Below are 12,972 nucleotides of genomic sequence, written 5' to 3' on the forward strand. Positions count from 1 at the left end.
ACCCACCCTATCTTTCTAGGGCCCGTTGACTTCATCCTCAACGGGCTTTGCAGCTAGTGAAGTAATAAAGTCCTCAGACCCAGTCCCTTCCTTGAAACATGTCCTGAACCATTCTGAGGGACCTCAGCAGGATATAATGCCATAGAGTCTACTGCCCAAAGCAGCCATTTTCTTCAAGAGAACTGATCTTGGGGATCTCCAGGTGCCCTCTGGAGGTTGGCAATACTAAGGGGAGGTCCAGAACTGTAGATTTGAGGAGTAGAGCCTGGGGAGAGCAAGGTTGGGGGGGGGACCTCAGGAGGCTATAATGCCATAGAGTCCACTGCCCAAAGCAGCCATTGTCTACAGGAGAACTGATCTTGGTCATCTGGAGATCCGTTGTAATAGCTGGGAAATTTGGCAAATGATGTGCTGCGGCTGGGGAACATGGTGATTTCCAGGAGATCTCCAGGCCCCACAGAAAGATTGGCTACCCCAGTGAACGTTTAGGGGAAGACTGGGAGATGTATTTTACCTCAGGACACATTCAGTGACTCCCAACAGCAACGCAAACTGTTTAGAATGTTGGAGGTGAGGGCCAATCAGGCTGCATATGCAAATGACCTCTGTGTTCCAACTGGCTATGGTGGGGGGGGCAATCAGCCCGCATATGCAAATGACTTTGAAAGGCTGGCCTAATCAGGTAGAAGGTGAGTCGTCAGGAACGCGGCTAGCCTTTTATATATATCTAGATCAACTGCAGAATGCCAGAAGTGTGGCTGCCTTTCTCACCTCTTCAAGCAGGCCATTCCACAGGGTGTGGACCACTACAGAGAATGCACATGTACGGGCAGTTGTCAATTTTGCCCATTTGCAGGGTGGTACCTGCAGAAGACGCTGCTCAGATGAGTGATATCATCATGGTGGAACATAAGAGGAAAGGCGGTCCTGCAGATTAATTTTTTTTTCTCTGCTTATTTTCTGTATTTCTCACTTGGACTCAAAGTGGATTATACAGAGTGAATCAATATAATCAACAGGATAGGACACCGAATAAACAATACAATAGGTTTAGGGTTGTAGAACCAATCAGAAATCTAAAAACAGAACTGAAGAAATGCATAGGTATTCAACACACTAAACAAAGTAGTAAAGACCACAATCCCTAATAATTTATCCAAGTAACTTTATGAATAATTTAGTACAATGTAAGTCTGTTGTCTGCGTATAAAAGGCCTCTTGAATAATACAGTATGAGCTACTGTATTGAAGGCTGCAGATAAGTCAAGTAAGAGCAACAAAGAGACATGGCCTTTGTCTACGCTCAGACGGAGGTCATCAACTAAAGCTAGGAGAGCTGTCTCTGTCCCACAGCTTGGTCTGAAGCCAGAATGAAAAGGGTCTAGAACAGATGAGTTATCCATGGAGACCGAAGCTCGGCTGCTAGTGCTCAATTGCAAAAGAGCAAGTTAGAGACCAGGTGATAATTGGCCACATCATTTTTCTTCAGAGTCCAAGGCCATGAAGGGCTTTTTATATAATGGCCAATAATTTGAATTCAACCCGGGAATGGATGGGCAGCCAATGGAGTGACTGCAGAATTGATATAATATGCATGTTTCACCTAGCTCCAGTTATTGCAGCATTCTTCACCACCTGGAGTTTTTGATTTGACCTATGCAGAGTGCACTACTGTAGTGCAGTCTTGATGACATTGTGGCATGGATCCAGTTCGCCAGACTGGCCAGGTGGCAGCTGTTTCTTCAGCAGTACTGCTGGGTCCAGGATAACTCCTCAGGCTCTTAACTGAGTCTGCAAGGGTCAGCTGAACCCCATTGAAAGTAGGAAGCGTGGTGTCCTTCAAGACCTCAGAGGCATTTTTAGGGGCTTCCTCTCCTTTTATCCTCTTAACAGCCCTGTTAGGTAGGATAGACTGAGAGTCAGCGACTGACCCAAGTTTACTAAGTGAGTTTCGGCCTGAGTAGGGATTTCAGCCTGGGGTTTTTTGGTACAGGTTTTGCACTTTTGCTAGTAAGCTATGCTGGCAGTGGAGAGTCATCAAATGTCTATTGCATATATGAGAAAAATGCTTTTAGATGGAATTAAGTTGGCCCAGTCAACCAGTATGTTCATTTTGAGGCACAGACTGGCACAGAGCACACTTTATGAAATGAAGATTCTTTGTAAGTATTTTAAATAGGATAATGTCTGCTCCATTCTCCTTTGTTCTTTTCACCTAGAACTGCTGCTATAGGTATAGCAGTTGGCAACAAAGTCATGCTTTATCTTCATGGTGTCATGCAGGTCACATTAAACACATAAATATTCCCTGTGGCATTTCAGAGCCTGTAAGGACATAATTTTTCTCTGCACTTAGAGTTCCCACAGGGCTCATTTGAAATTGTATATGTCCACGCATTTATTTTATCCACTGTATTTTAGACTTTTATGAGATACATGTATTTTATTGTTCTGTATTTTGCTTTTACCTGTTCTGTCATTTTATTTATTTATTTATTTATTTCGATTTATATCCCGCCTTGCCTGCACAGGCAGGCTCAAGGCGGCGTACAACAGTTTAAAATACAATAAATACAATATTATAAAATTCCAAATTACAAATAAATTACATAAAGTGCAGTCATGTTCTGTAACGTTTGATTTTACCTTGTTGGGATGTTTGCTTTTATGCTCAAGACCTTTGTTCATTGGAGTTTAATAAGAAAGGGAAGAGGGACTTGCAGTGTATCTCATTAGTTGTAATTTGCGTGCATTTGTTTAAAAAAACCAAATACATCTGAATGTTTCAGATTGCAGTTTGGGAATGATCAAGTTTGCTTCTGTTTTTACTTTACCAAAAGTATGGCACCACATTGTAAGAAGCTTTTAGCACTGTGGTTCTGAAAGTATGAGAAAGATTTGCTGAGGAAGGTAGGAGGGGGTTGTCTGGAGATGAGATTTCCTTCCTAACTCCTACCCACTGAGAGTTCTGCTTGTCTGGGCAAAGTGCTCTCTTCCTAATCCTCTTTCCAGTTATTGAAATGCAGCACTTTTGTGTTGATTCAACTGTCACTGCTGTGGGGCAGCTTTCTCCTTTTTATACGGGCTTTGTTTCCCATGGGAGCAATTTCTGGTGATACAGTTATACATAGGGCACAAGACATGAGTGAGTATAGGCAACTAATTTGCATTAGCCATAATTTGTTGTTCTGAATATGGTTCATGATACCATTTCATAACCCTAGTTTTAGAACTTAAAAGGATAGGGTTACAGGCCAGTGTTCTGTGCTGCAAGCCCCCCAAATTGTCACATTGTCACAGATGCTTCTTGTTTGCACACCTCTCTTTTCTCTGGCATTGAACGTTGTGGGGCAGATGGTATCATGGGGGGCTTAACCCATATGCTACCAGTTGCTGACCTATTTTTGAGGCACTTGTGCTATGAAATGTTGTGATTGCATTGCATCACAGATGTTGAGTGAAAGTGAGTTTCCCACACCTGGCTATACAGTGCACCTGGTAATTCTAGTTCAGGAAAATAAACACTGATATTCTAGGAGTGTGCCATCCAGGTTTGTGACTGCAAGATAGAATGGTAGCAAAATATTCATTTTCATGTAGACTGATTTTAACTGAAATCCATCGTAATAGCTCTTTGGTGTTTGAGTCCATCTAATGTTCTCTTGGTATCTTAACTCTAATGCTGCACTAGTTTCTATACAGCATATGACTGTGCATATGCAGCAACAAAGAAGACCAGATTCTGTACTGACATAATCCAAATTCTGTAATAGGCCATGCAAATTATTGCTTGCATTTATTTGTTGTATTTGTAGAACAATGTGATAAAGGATTCTAGCTGCTAGCATCCAATTTTTAGATGCCTAGGTTCTTCCAGCTTTATATAATAGAAGGACTATTTCAAATTCTCACCCACCCCATAAAAAAAACATTTCCCCCAGCAAAGGTTGAAAAGCAAAAAAAGTGTATAGAGATCAGGGGACAATGAGCTTCTTGGGGTATGGGCTGCAAAATAATAACCTAGAGAAAAAGAAGCATGGTTTTATAACTACCAGAACTCATGCACTGTGTACCCCCCCCCCCAAAGCTCTGGAGTTTCATAATGTATTTCATGTTTTTCTTTACAGCTACAGGGTGTGGAATACTTTTTAATGAGTTTTGGTTTTTTAATTGGAAACCGCAGATCTTCGATGTGGTCTCTGTGCTTCACACCCATGGGATCTAGTGCGCACGCGCTGGATTGATCGGTGATGTAGCAAGCTCTTTTAACAGATTTTCGCGCCCAGACCTCGGGCATGCGCAGAAACCCCACCGCCGCGTTGGAAAGACCTTTTTCTTTGTTGGTCTGATCGGTTTGCGTGTTTTGGCTTTTTGTCTCACGGCTCTTTGGATTTTTTCCTCAGTTTATTCTTTTTCTTCGTTGCTCTTTCAAAAAACTTAAAAAAACCCCTTTTATTTTCTGCTGAGGAGGAGGTTGCCGCTTTACCGCAGTTGGGCCTTCGGGCTACCCCCCCACCCCTTCTTTCTTCTTCATTTTGTTTTTTATGGAGAAGAAGTGGGGCTTTTTTAATAGGTGCAAGGGTTGTGGTAGTAAACTTGCTCCTCCTGACCATCATACCCTTTGCATACTTTGTCTCGGAGAGTCTCATTGACCCGAATCTTGTCGCCACTGTGCTCGCTTTTCAAACCAGATCCGGAAAAACCGAGTGGCCCTGCTAGAATCGGCTCTACATCCTTCCTCAGCGATGGACACCGAGAAACCATCGACCTCAACTGCTTCGCGCATCGCGCCTTGCCTCTGAATTCGCGCACCCGACACCGAAGCCTCCGGCATCGAAGGCGCAATCCTCCGCTTCCACGCCAGTGAAAAAGAAATCCAGGCCAAGTAAGGAGCAAAAGTCCGTAAAGAAGGGCTCTTCCAAACCCCTTAAGGCAGCAAAGAAGGGGAAAGTAGCGGTGGCTGCACTGGATGATGCCCCTAAAGTGCCTCCCACTCCAACGACTGTATCGATACCGGAGGCCCAAGTCCCTCCACCGATACCGACCATCCATGTCTTGGACTCCCCTGTCCACCAAATGGAGCGTCCTTACTCCGACATTGAAACGGTAGAGCTCCTAAGTCATCAAATGGATGCAGAGCCTTCTCTGTCTCCTTCCCCGTCATCGACGGTATCGGAAGCTCCCAACATTGATCCACGTCGGCACCGATATGCTTCATGCGACACACAGCGTCACCCTCCACGTCTGCACAGTCAATCTGTCGATATCGACAACCGAGATTATATGGGTTCCTCTCAAAGACATGCTGCCGCTTTGTCTCCAAGACGTCCACGGTCAAAAATAAATAAATAAATAAATAAATAAAAGAGACGTCCACGGACCAGAAGTCGATCCCTGCGAGTCTTCTTACCCCCGCCACCACCTCTGTCTTGGGATCAACGACAGATGAGGTATCTGTATGGGGCTTATCCACCATCCTTGCCATGGCTGACTCCGGCGAGCTATTCCAACTGGGATCGATATTCATCCCGCTCTGCTCATAGATTGAGATCGCCCCACAGGTCGAGACCTTCATCATCTCTCACTCGTCCTCCTGCAGATGATCCTGCCCAGCATAACTTGGATCACAATCGTCCTCCCAACCCTCAGGTCATTCAAACCCCAGTTGTTTCCACCCCTGTCGTTCCACCAAGACCTTTAACTGGTCAACAGGACACTCCTGTCCAAATGCCACACCAGGAGTCCTCTGATTCAATGGCAGACAATTCTGATACTGAAGCATCTGAGGCTCACACCTCCCCTGATCATAAGTCTCCTAATCAGGCTGTCGCTGATGATTTGCCCATCTCCCCATCCGACAATCTCACGTCATACACAGATCTTGTAAAAAGAATGGCCCATTCCCTAGGCCTCTCTGTCGAAGTCGATCCCCGCGAGACTTCTTAACCCCGCCACCACCTCTGACTTGGGATCAACGACAGATGAGGTATCTGTATGGGGCTTATCCACCATCCTTGCCATGGCTGACTCCGGCGAGCTATTCCAACTGGGATCGATATTCATCCCGCTCTGCTCATAGATTGAGATCGCCCCACAGGTCGAGACCTTCATCATCTCTCACTCGTCCTCCTGCAGATGATCCTGCCCAGCATAACTTGGATCACAATCGTCCTCCCAACCCTCAGGTCATTCAAACCCCAGTTGTTTCCACCCCTGTCGTTCCACCAAGACCTTTAACTGGTCAACAGGACACTCCTGTCCAAATGCCACACCAGGAGTCCTCTGATTCAATGGCAGACAATTCTGATACTGAAGCATCTGAGGCTCACACCTCCCCTGATCATAAGTCTCCTAATCAGGCTGTCGCTGATGATTTGCCCATCTCCCCATCCGACAATCTCACGTCATACACAGATCTTGTAAAGAGAATGGCCCATTCCGTTGGCCTCTCTGTCGTTCAGCAACATCCGCAAGTGACGGATGCGGTTTTTCACATCGTCCAGCTTGATACATCTTCCACTCTGGCATTACCCATGTCCACTGTCCTTTTGCAAGCTATAAAGGCACCATGGGAGAAACCTTTGTCAGTCCCGGTGTTGACAAAAGGACTGGACCATATGTACAGAGTCCAAGAGACAGGGGCCGAATTCCTATTCTCCCATCCTCAACCAAACTCTATGGTTGTAACATCCTCCTCAAAATCTAAACGAACACACTCTGCACCTTCAGACAAAGAAAGTAAAAAATTGGACGCCTTCGGCAGACGCTTCTATTCCACCGGAGCGTTGGGTGTCAAAACCACTAACTATCTGGCATGCATGAGCAGGTATCAGTGTACTCTCTGGGAGAGGTTATCCGATCTATTGACCCACCTTCCAGAAGACAAGCTTCAGGCACCCAGAGTCATTCAAAAGGAGGGCATGGTGTTGGCAAAACAACAAATAAACACTTCAAAGCATGCCCTAGATGCATCTTCCAGGAATGGAATGCCCTCTGAAGCCTGGAGAGATGGTGTATGTGTCAACAAAAAATATCAAAATGCTGAGACCAAGCAGGAAGCTGGGTTGGAAATACATTGGACCATTTAAAGTCAAACGGGTTATCAATGAGGTGGCGGTGGAGGTCGATTTGCCAAAGAATCTGAGAACCTTACATTCTGTGTTTCATTTCAGCCTCCTGAAAAAGGACAATGGGTCCTCTGAATGGCGGGAGAAGCACACCTCGCCTTTACCAGTATTGTTGGATGGGCAAGAGCATTATGAAATCAAATGTATTTTGGACTCTAAGTGTAAATGTGGAAAATTGTGGTATCTGGTTGAGTGGAAAGACTTTGGACCCCAGCACCGGGAATGGGTGGAAGAAGGGGATATTAGGGCCCCTTGTATGCTCCGGCGGTTTCATTGGGCTTTTCCGGACAAACCGGGAGGTCTCCCGGAATGACTGGGAGAATCTCCCAGAATGGCCGGGAGATTCCGGGAGACGTGGGAAAAGGTTTTGAGGGGGCAGAATGTCAGCAAGCTGCCATATTAGTATCAGGAATATATATATGCCTGACCTGTATGTTCTCTTTAACCTTGCTTTGCTTTCTGTAATAGCTTCATATGTTTATAGTTGTTGCCTAGCAAACCAGGCGCATGCTCACAGACAGCAATTCGTTAGTGAAACGCAAAACAATTCAAGGACAGGGGGAGAGATAAGACTTATTGCTGTAGTTGCTTGGGTTTAGCTTTTGTGCATAGCCTGGGAACAGAGATGTTTTGGATTACATGAACCGTTCTGATTCCCAGCACTTTGGCGCTTCTTTCTTCCTGGCGGGAATATGACCCATTGGTGTAGAGACTGTTTGAATTCCTTTTACATTACCTGTACGGTCCCCTTCATGCCATTCTAATCAGAAACCTTGTTAGTGAATCATCCTTTCAATAAAGTTTCCTCTTAACTGAGAAGTGACTCGTTGATTGATGAGCAACCTGACAGGCCTCTGCTATAGCACTCCGGAGCCATTCCTGGTTTCGCAATACCACTCTCCCTCTGGATACTAGGTCTTATGTTGAATATCTTCTGTTTGATGGCCTTGGCCTCTTCAACACCACTACTGATTCTACACTCCTGGAATTAGACAAGAGCATAAAGGCTTCTCGAGCTCTAGGAGTGTCACCCTCTGCGAGACAACAATACTGTCCCCGTACCTGGTCAAGGTCTTGACAGAGGCGTGTGCCAAGTCGTCAGTCTCCAGACAGACAATGGAGACTGCGTACGTCTTTGGGAGGTCAAAAACCTCCATACCAAAAACCGAGGTTTGGACCCGGGCAACAATCTTCCCGTACCAAACAGGTCAAACCCTCCAAGCAGAATTTTTGACTTCCCTGTCACCGAGTCAGTTCAAACCCGTCTATCACCCTTCCTTCATACTTGGCGTCACATCACCTCGGACGAATGGGTGCTGTCAATCTTGACCCGAGGCTACCGTATCCAATTCCACCAGAACCCCATTACTCCGGTTGTTGTCTCCACACCCTCTTCCCCACCTCTCCTGGAAGAGGTGTCCGTCCTTTTGCAGAAGGGAGCCATCAAACAGGTACCAGCACACTTCCACGGGATGGGATTTTATTCCCGATACTTCACAGTCCTGAAGAGAGATGGAGGCGTTCGACCCATTTTAGATCTAAGGGCACTGAACTGTTTTGTAACCTACCATAGCTTCCGCATGGTGTCCTTACAGCAGATTGTGCCACTCCTGTGGAAACACATCTGGATGGCCACCCTTGACCTCCAAGACGCGTACTTCCACCTCATCATCCACCCCTCCCACCGTCAATACTTACGCTTCGCGATTGGTCAACAGCATTACCAGTATGCAGCCCTGCCATTTGGCCTGTCCAGCGCCTCAAGACTCTTCATGAAGACTATGATTGTGGTTGCGGCTTTCCTTTGTCTCCGGGGTATTTCCATCTATCCCTATATCGATGATTGGCTTTTGGTAGCGCTTTCCCAGAACACCCTGGTCTCAAACATCACCGAGACACTGGCACTACTAAAGGATCTGGGCCTACAAGTCAATCTAGAAAAGTCTCAATTGAGTCCAGTCCAAAGAATAAAGTACATCGGTGCTATACTAGACTCCACGACATGCATGGCTTACCTGCCTCAAGACAGAGCGGCAGACATAATTTCCTTAGCCACCGTCGTCTGTACCCACCCTTCTGTCACTGCCTTCCAAATCCAAAGGCTACTTGGCCTTATGGCTGCAACTACATCGGTTCTCGTCTTTGCCAAACTGAAAATGTGTCGTTTACAACTGTGGTTCATCTGGAATTACAACCCAGCAAACAATGCTCACACTGTCGTCCTATCCCCCCCTCCCAACATACGAGACTCGTTACTTTGGTGGACTGTCCCTTCCAATATCTTCCAGGGAGCACCCTTCCACCCTCCGTCACCCCAAATCACCCTGACCACAGATGCTTCCCTGTCGGGATGGGGTGCACACATGATGGGTTTGTGCGTTGGGGACAAATGGGCCGCGCAGAAGAGGAAGTGACACATAAACTTCCTAGAACTGCTGGCAATACAACATACTGTCACCAGCTTCCTACCTTTAATCAAGGGGAAATGTGTCATGGTCCTCACAGACAACACCGCGGCGCTCTCTTATGTCAACAAGCAAGGAGGCACTGTTTCTCTACGCCTCTGCAACCTTGCAATTCAATTATGGAACTTCTGCATTGCCTACAGCATTTTCCTTGTAGCCACACACATCCCTGGACACATGAACGTGCAGGCAGACCATCTAAGTCGAGCAGGACTCAGCCTTCACGAGTGGAGGATGAACCCGACATACCTCCTCCCACTCTTCCACAGGTGGAGAGCTCCCCAAGTCGATGTCTTTGCCACCAATGGCAACAAAAAATGTTGTCTGTTCTGCAGCCGGGGAGGCAGGGATCCACAATCTCTGGGAGACGGTCTCCTTTACCCTTGGTCCGCGAGACTTCTGTACCTCTTTCCTCCCTTACCTCTGCTTCTGAGAGTGGTCCGCAAAATACTCAGAGATGGTGCGGTCTGCATCTTAATAACCCCATGGTGGTCGAGGCAACCATGGTTTTCAACAGTCCTCGAGTTATCAGCAGGAAAAAAATTCCATCAATTCCCTCCGGCTCAGGACCTCCTCCTTCTGTCCGACTCCCCTCTCCTACATCACAACATACCAGAATTGAAATTGACAGTATGGAGGATAACGTCACTGGTTTCTCCACCCGAGTAGCGAACGTTTTGTTGAATTCCCGGAAACCTACTACGCGGATCCTACAATTATAAATGGCGACGGTTCTGTTCTTCCTTAGGTGATGACGCCCCTCAAGCCATCTCAGTGGGTCTCGAAAGAGTTTTCCAATTCCTCCTCTCCCTAGCTGACTCTGGACTTTCCCATTCATCATTACAGGTTTATTTGGCTGCCTTTTCGGCCTACCATGTTCAAGTTGACAGATGCACACTGTTTTCCCATCCACTTTCAAAACATTTTTTAAAAGGTTTATTGCATCTCTACCCTCCTGTCAAAACTCCAGTTGTTCCCTGGGACCTTCCTTTAGTTCTCCACCAGCTCACGAGGAAACCCTTTGAGCCGCTCGCAACATGCGGTCTCAAACTTCTAGCATGGAAAATGGCCTTTTTAATTGCTGTCACCTCGGCTAGGCGAGTGGGAGAAATATTGGCTTTCCGACACAATACGCTTTACCTGTCGTTTTTGCCAGACGGAGTCTGCCTCGTACCGGACATTTCCTTCCTGCCGAAGGTGGTGTCAGAGTTCCACCTGCAGGTGGAGGTCTTCCTCCCGGATTTCTTCCCAACATCCGCGGAGGACAGACTCTTACACACTTTGGATGTGAAGTGGGTTCTCCTGTTCTACCTCAATAGAACACGCCCAATGAGACGAGACTCCCAATTGTTCGTCTCTTATGCACCAGCAAGGCTGGGGACTCGCATCACGGCTCAGCGCCTGTCAAAGTGGATTGCGGGGCTCATCCATCTCTGCTACCTAATCGCCAAACAGCCATTGCCTGGCCCTATCAGGGCTCATTCTACCAGAGCTGTTGCGACTTCCACTGCCTTCCTCCAGGGAATTCCCCTGACGGACATTTGCAAAGCCACTACATGGGCCAAACCTAACACCTTCATCAGGCACTACGCCCTAGGCGTCCGTAAGAACACCAATACCAACATGGGATGTCACATTCTGTCTTCGGCTACGCAGTAAAGGTCCTGCCAGCACCCTCCTCCAGGTAGGCCACTGCTCGCTAATCTCCCATGGGTGTGAAGCACAGAGACCACATCAAAGATGATGATGATGATGATGATAATAATAATAATATACTTTATTGTAATAATAATAATAATATACTTTATTGTCATTGTACATAGTACAACGAAATTAAAGATGCAATCATTTCTGTGATCTACAACCATACTCATATACACTCACACTCACACAACCATTAGGGCTCACATTGCAACTTAACCACCAATGTCACCCAAATTCCAATTCATACAGCATTTAAAGCAATACTAGCTCTCGAATAAAAACTGTTTTTTAATCTGTTTGTCCTTGTTTTGATTGTCCTATATCTTCTACCCGAAGGCAGCAGTTCAAACAGGGAGTGTTCAGGGTGTGACAAATCCTGCAGAATGTTCTTTGCTTTTTTCAAACATCGAGAACTGTACAATTCCTCCAGGAACGGGAGAGGGCAGCCAATAATCTTCTGGGCTGTGATGATAACTCTCTGGAGTGCTTTCCTATCCACAGCCGTACAACTGGCAAACCAGGCACAGATGCAGTATGTTAAAATGCTCTCTATTGAGCAACGATAGAAGGACATCAGTATTTTCTCACTCAAGTTATTTTTCTTTAAAAGTCTGAGAAAAAGAGCCTCTGCTGGGCCTTCTTCACCAGAGCAGTGGTGTTAGCACTCCAGGTCAAGTTTTGCTCAATCATCACTCCCAAAAACTTAAAAGTAGCCACCCTCTCCACACGTTCTCCACCAATAAACAGTGGCTGGATGTCCATTTTGCTCCTTCTATAGTCCACTACCAGTTCTTTGGTCTTGGTGGTGTTGAGGACCAAATTATTTTCCCTGCGCCAAACACAAAGCCGTTCCACCTCGTCCCGATAAGCAGACTCATCATTCCCAGAGATGAGCCCCACCACAGTGGTGTCATCAGCAAACTTGATGATGGTGTTACTGGGGTGGGTGGGGGTACAATCCTGTGTCTAGAGGGTATAGAGCAAGGGGCTCAACACACAGCCTTGTGGAGAACCGGTATTAAGGGTAAGGGCTGTGGACATATAGGACCCTATTCTAACCCTAACCCAAAGAGAAACTGTTATAGCCATCCATTCTACCTTGCATGTATTTTGTATAGAATTCACATGGGCTGCCTAGTTCACTAATTTTCATTCTCAGGACTGCATTAGGATCATAGAAAGAAATTATGGGATGACAGTATTTGAATGTGTGTGTGTGTATATATATATAAACCAACTGTAATAGAAAGTACTTAAGTGCAATTGAGGTGCTGGTCAAAAATACTTATGGCTCTTTTATGTGTCTTAGATCCTTTGTCAATGGGGCCACAGAAAGCTCTGGAAACCATTGGTGCAAATTTGCAAAAGCAGTATGAAAACTGGCAACCAAGGGTAAGTATGTATTTTTATACATATATATATATATACTAGCAGTAAAGCCCATTGTGAAAACAATACAATGAGCTCTAGAAAGATGTGATATGTAACAAATGCATAGGAGGTAAAGTAAATATTAGCAGTCTGTAAGTGAAAGGTACAAATGTGGAAATAAAGTCTCACATACCTTATGTTACACAATAGCTGGAGTCCAAGGTCACACAATGTGGGCCAGAAAATGTAGCACACAGGGGTCTGTGGAGTAGTATCAACAACTGGGCAGTCTACACAGTCATTTT

At 45.9% G+C, this 12,972-nt stretch overlaps 1 protein-coding gene across 1 annotated transcript in view; it reads left to right on the top strand.

The window, feature by feature from the left end:
• LOC107123311 (regulatory-associated protein of mTOR-like) overlaps positions 1-12,688 on the top strand; it is a gene marked incomplete at its 3' end in the record, with an annotated part of 81,634 nt that extends 68,946 nt beyond the window's left edge. The window contains exon 3 of the mRNA XM_015426546.1: positions 12,606-12,688. Coding sequence (XP_015282032.1) covers positions 12,606-12,688 — 83 coding nt within the window. The remainder of the gene's footprint in view (positions 1-12,605) is intronic.
• Between the last annotated feature and the right edge of the window lie 284 nt (positions 12,689-12,972).

This window comes from Gekko japonicus, unplaced genomic scaffold (genome assembly GCF_001447785.1).
Source record: "Gekko japonicus isolate JY-2015 unplaced genomic scaffold, Gekko_japonicus_V1.1 scaffold1415, whole genome shotgun sequence".
NCBI lineage: Eukaryota > Metazoa > Chordata > Lepidosauria > Squamata > Gekkonidae > Gekko > Gekko japonicus.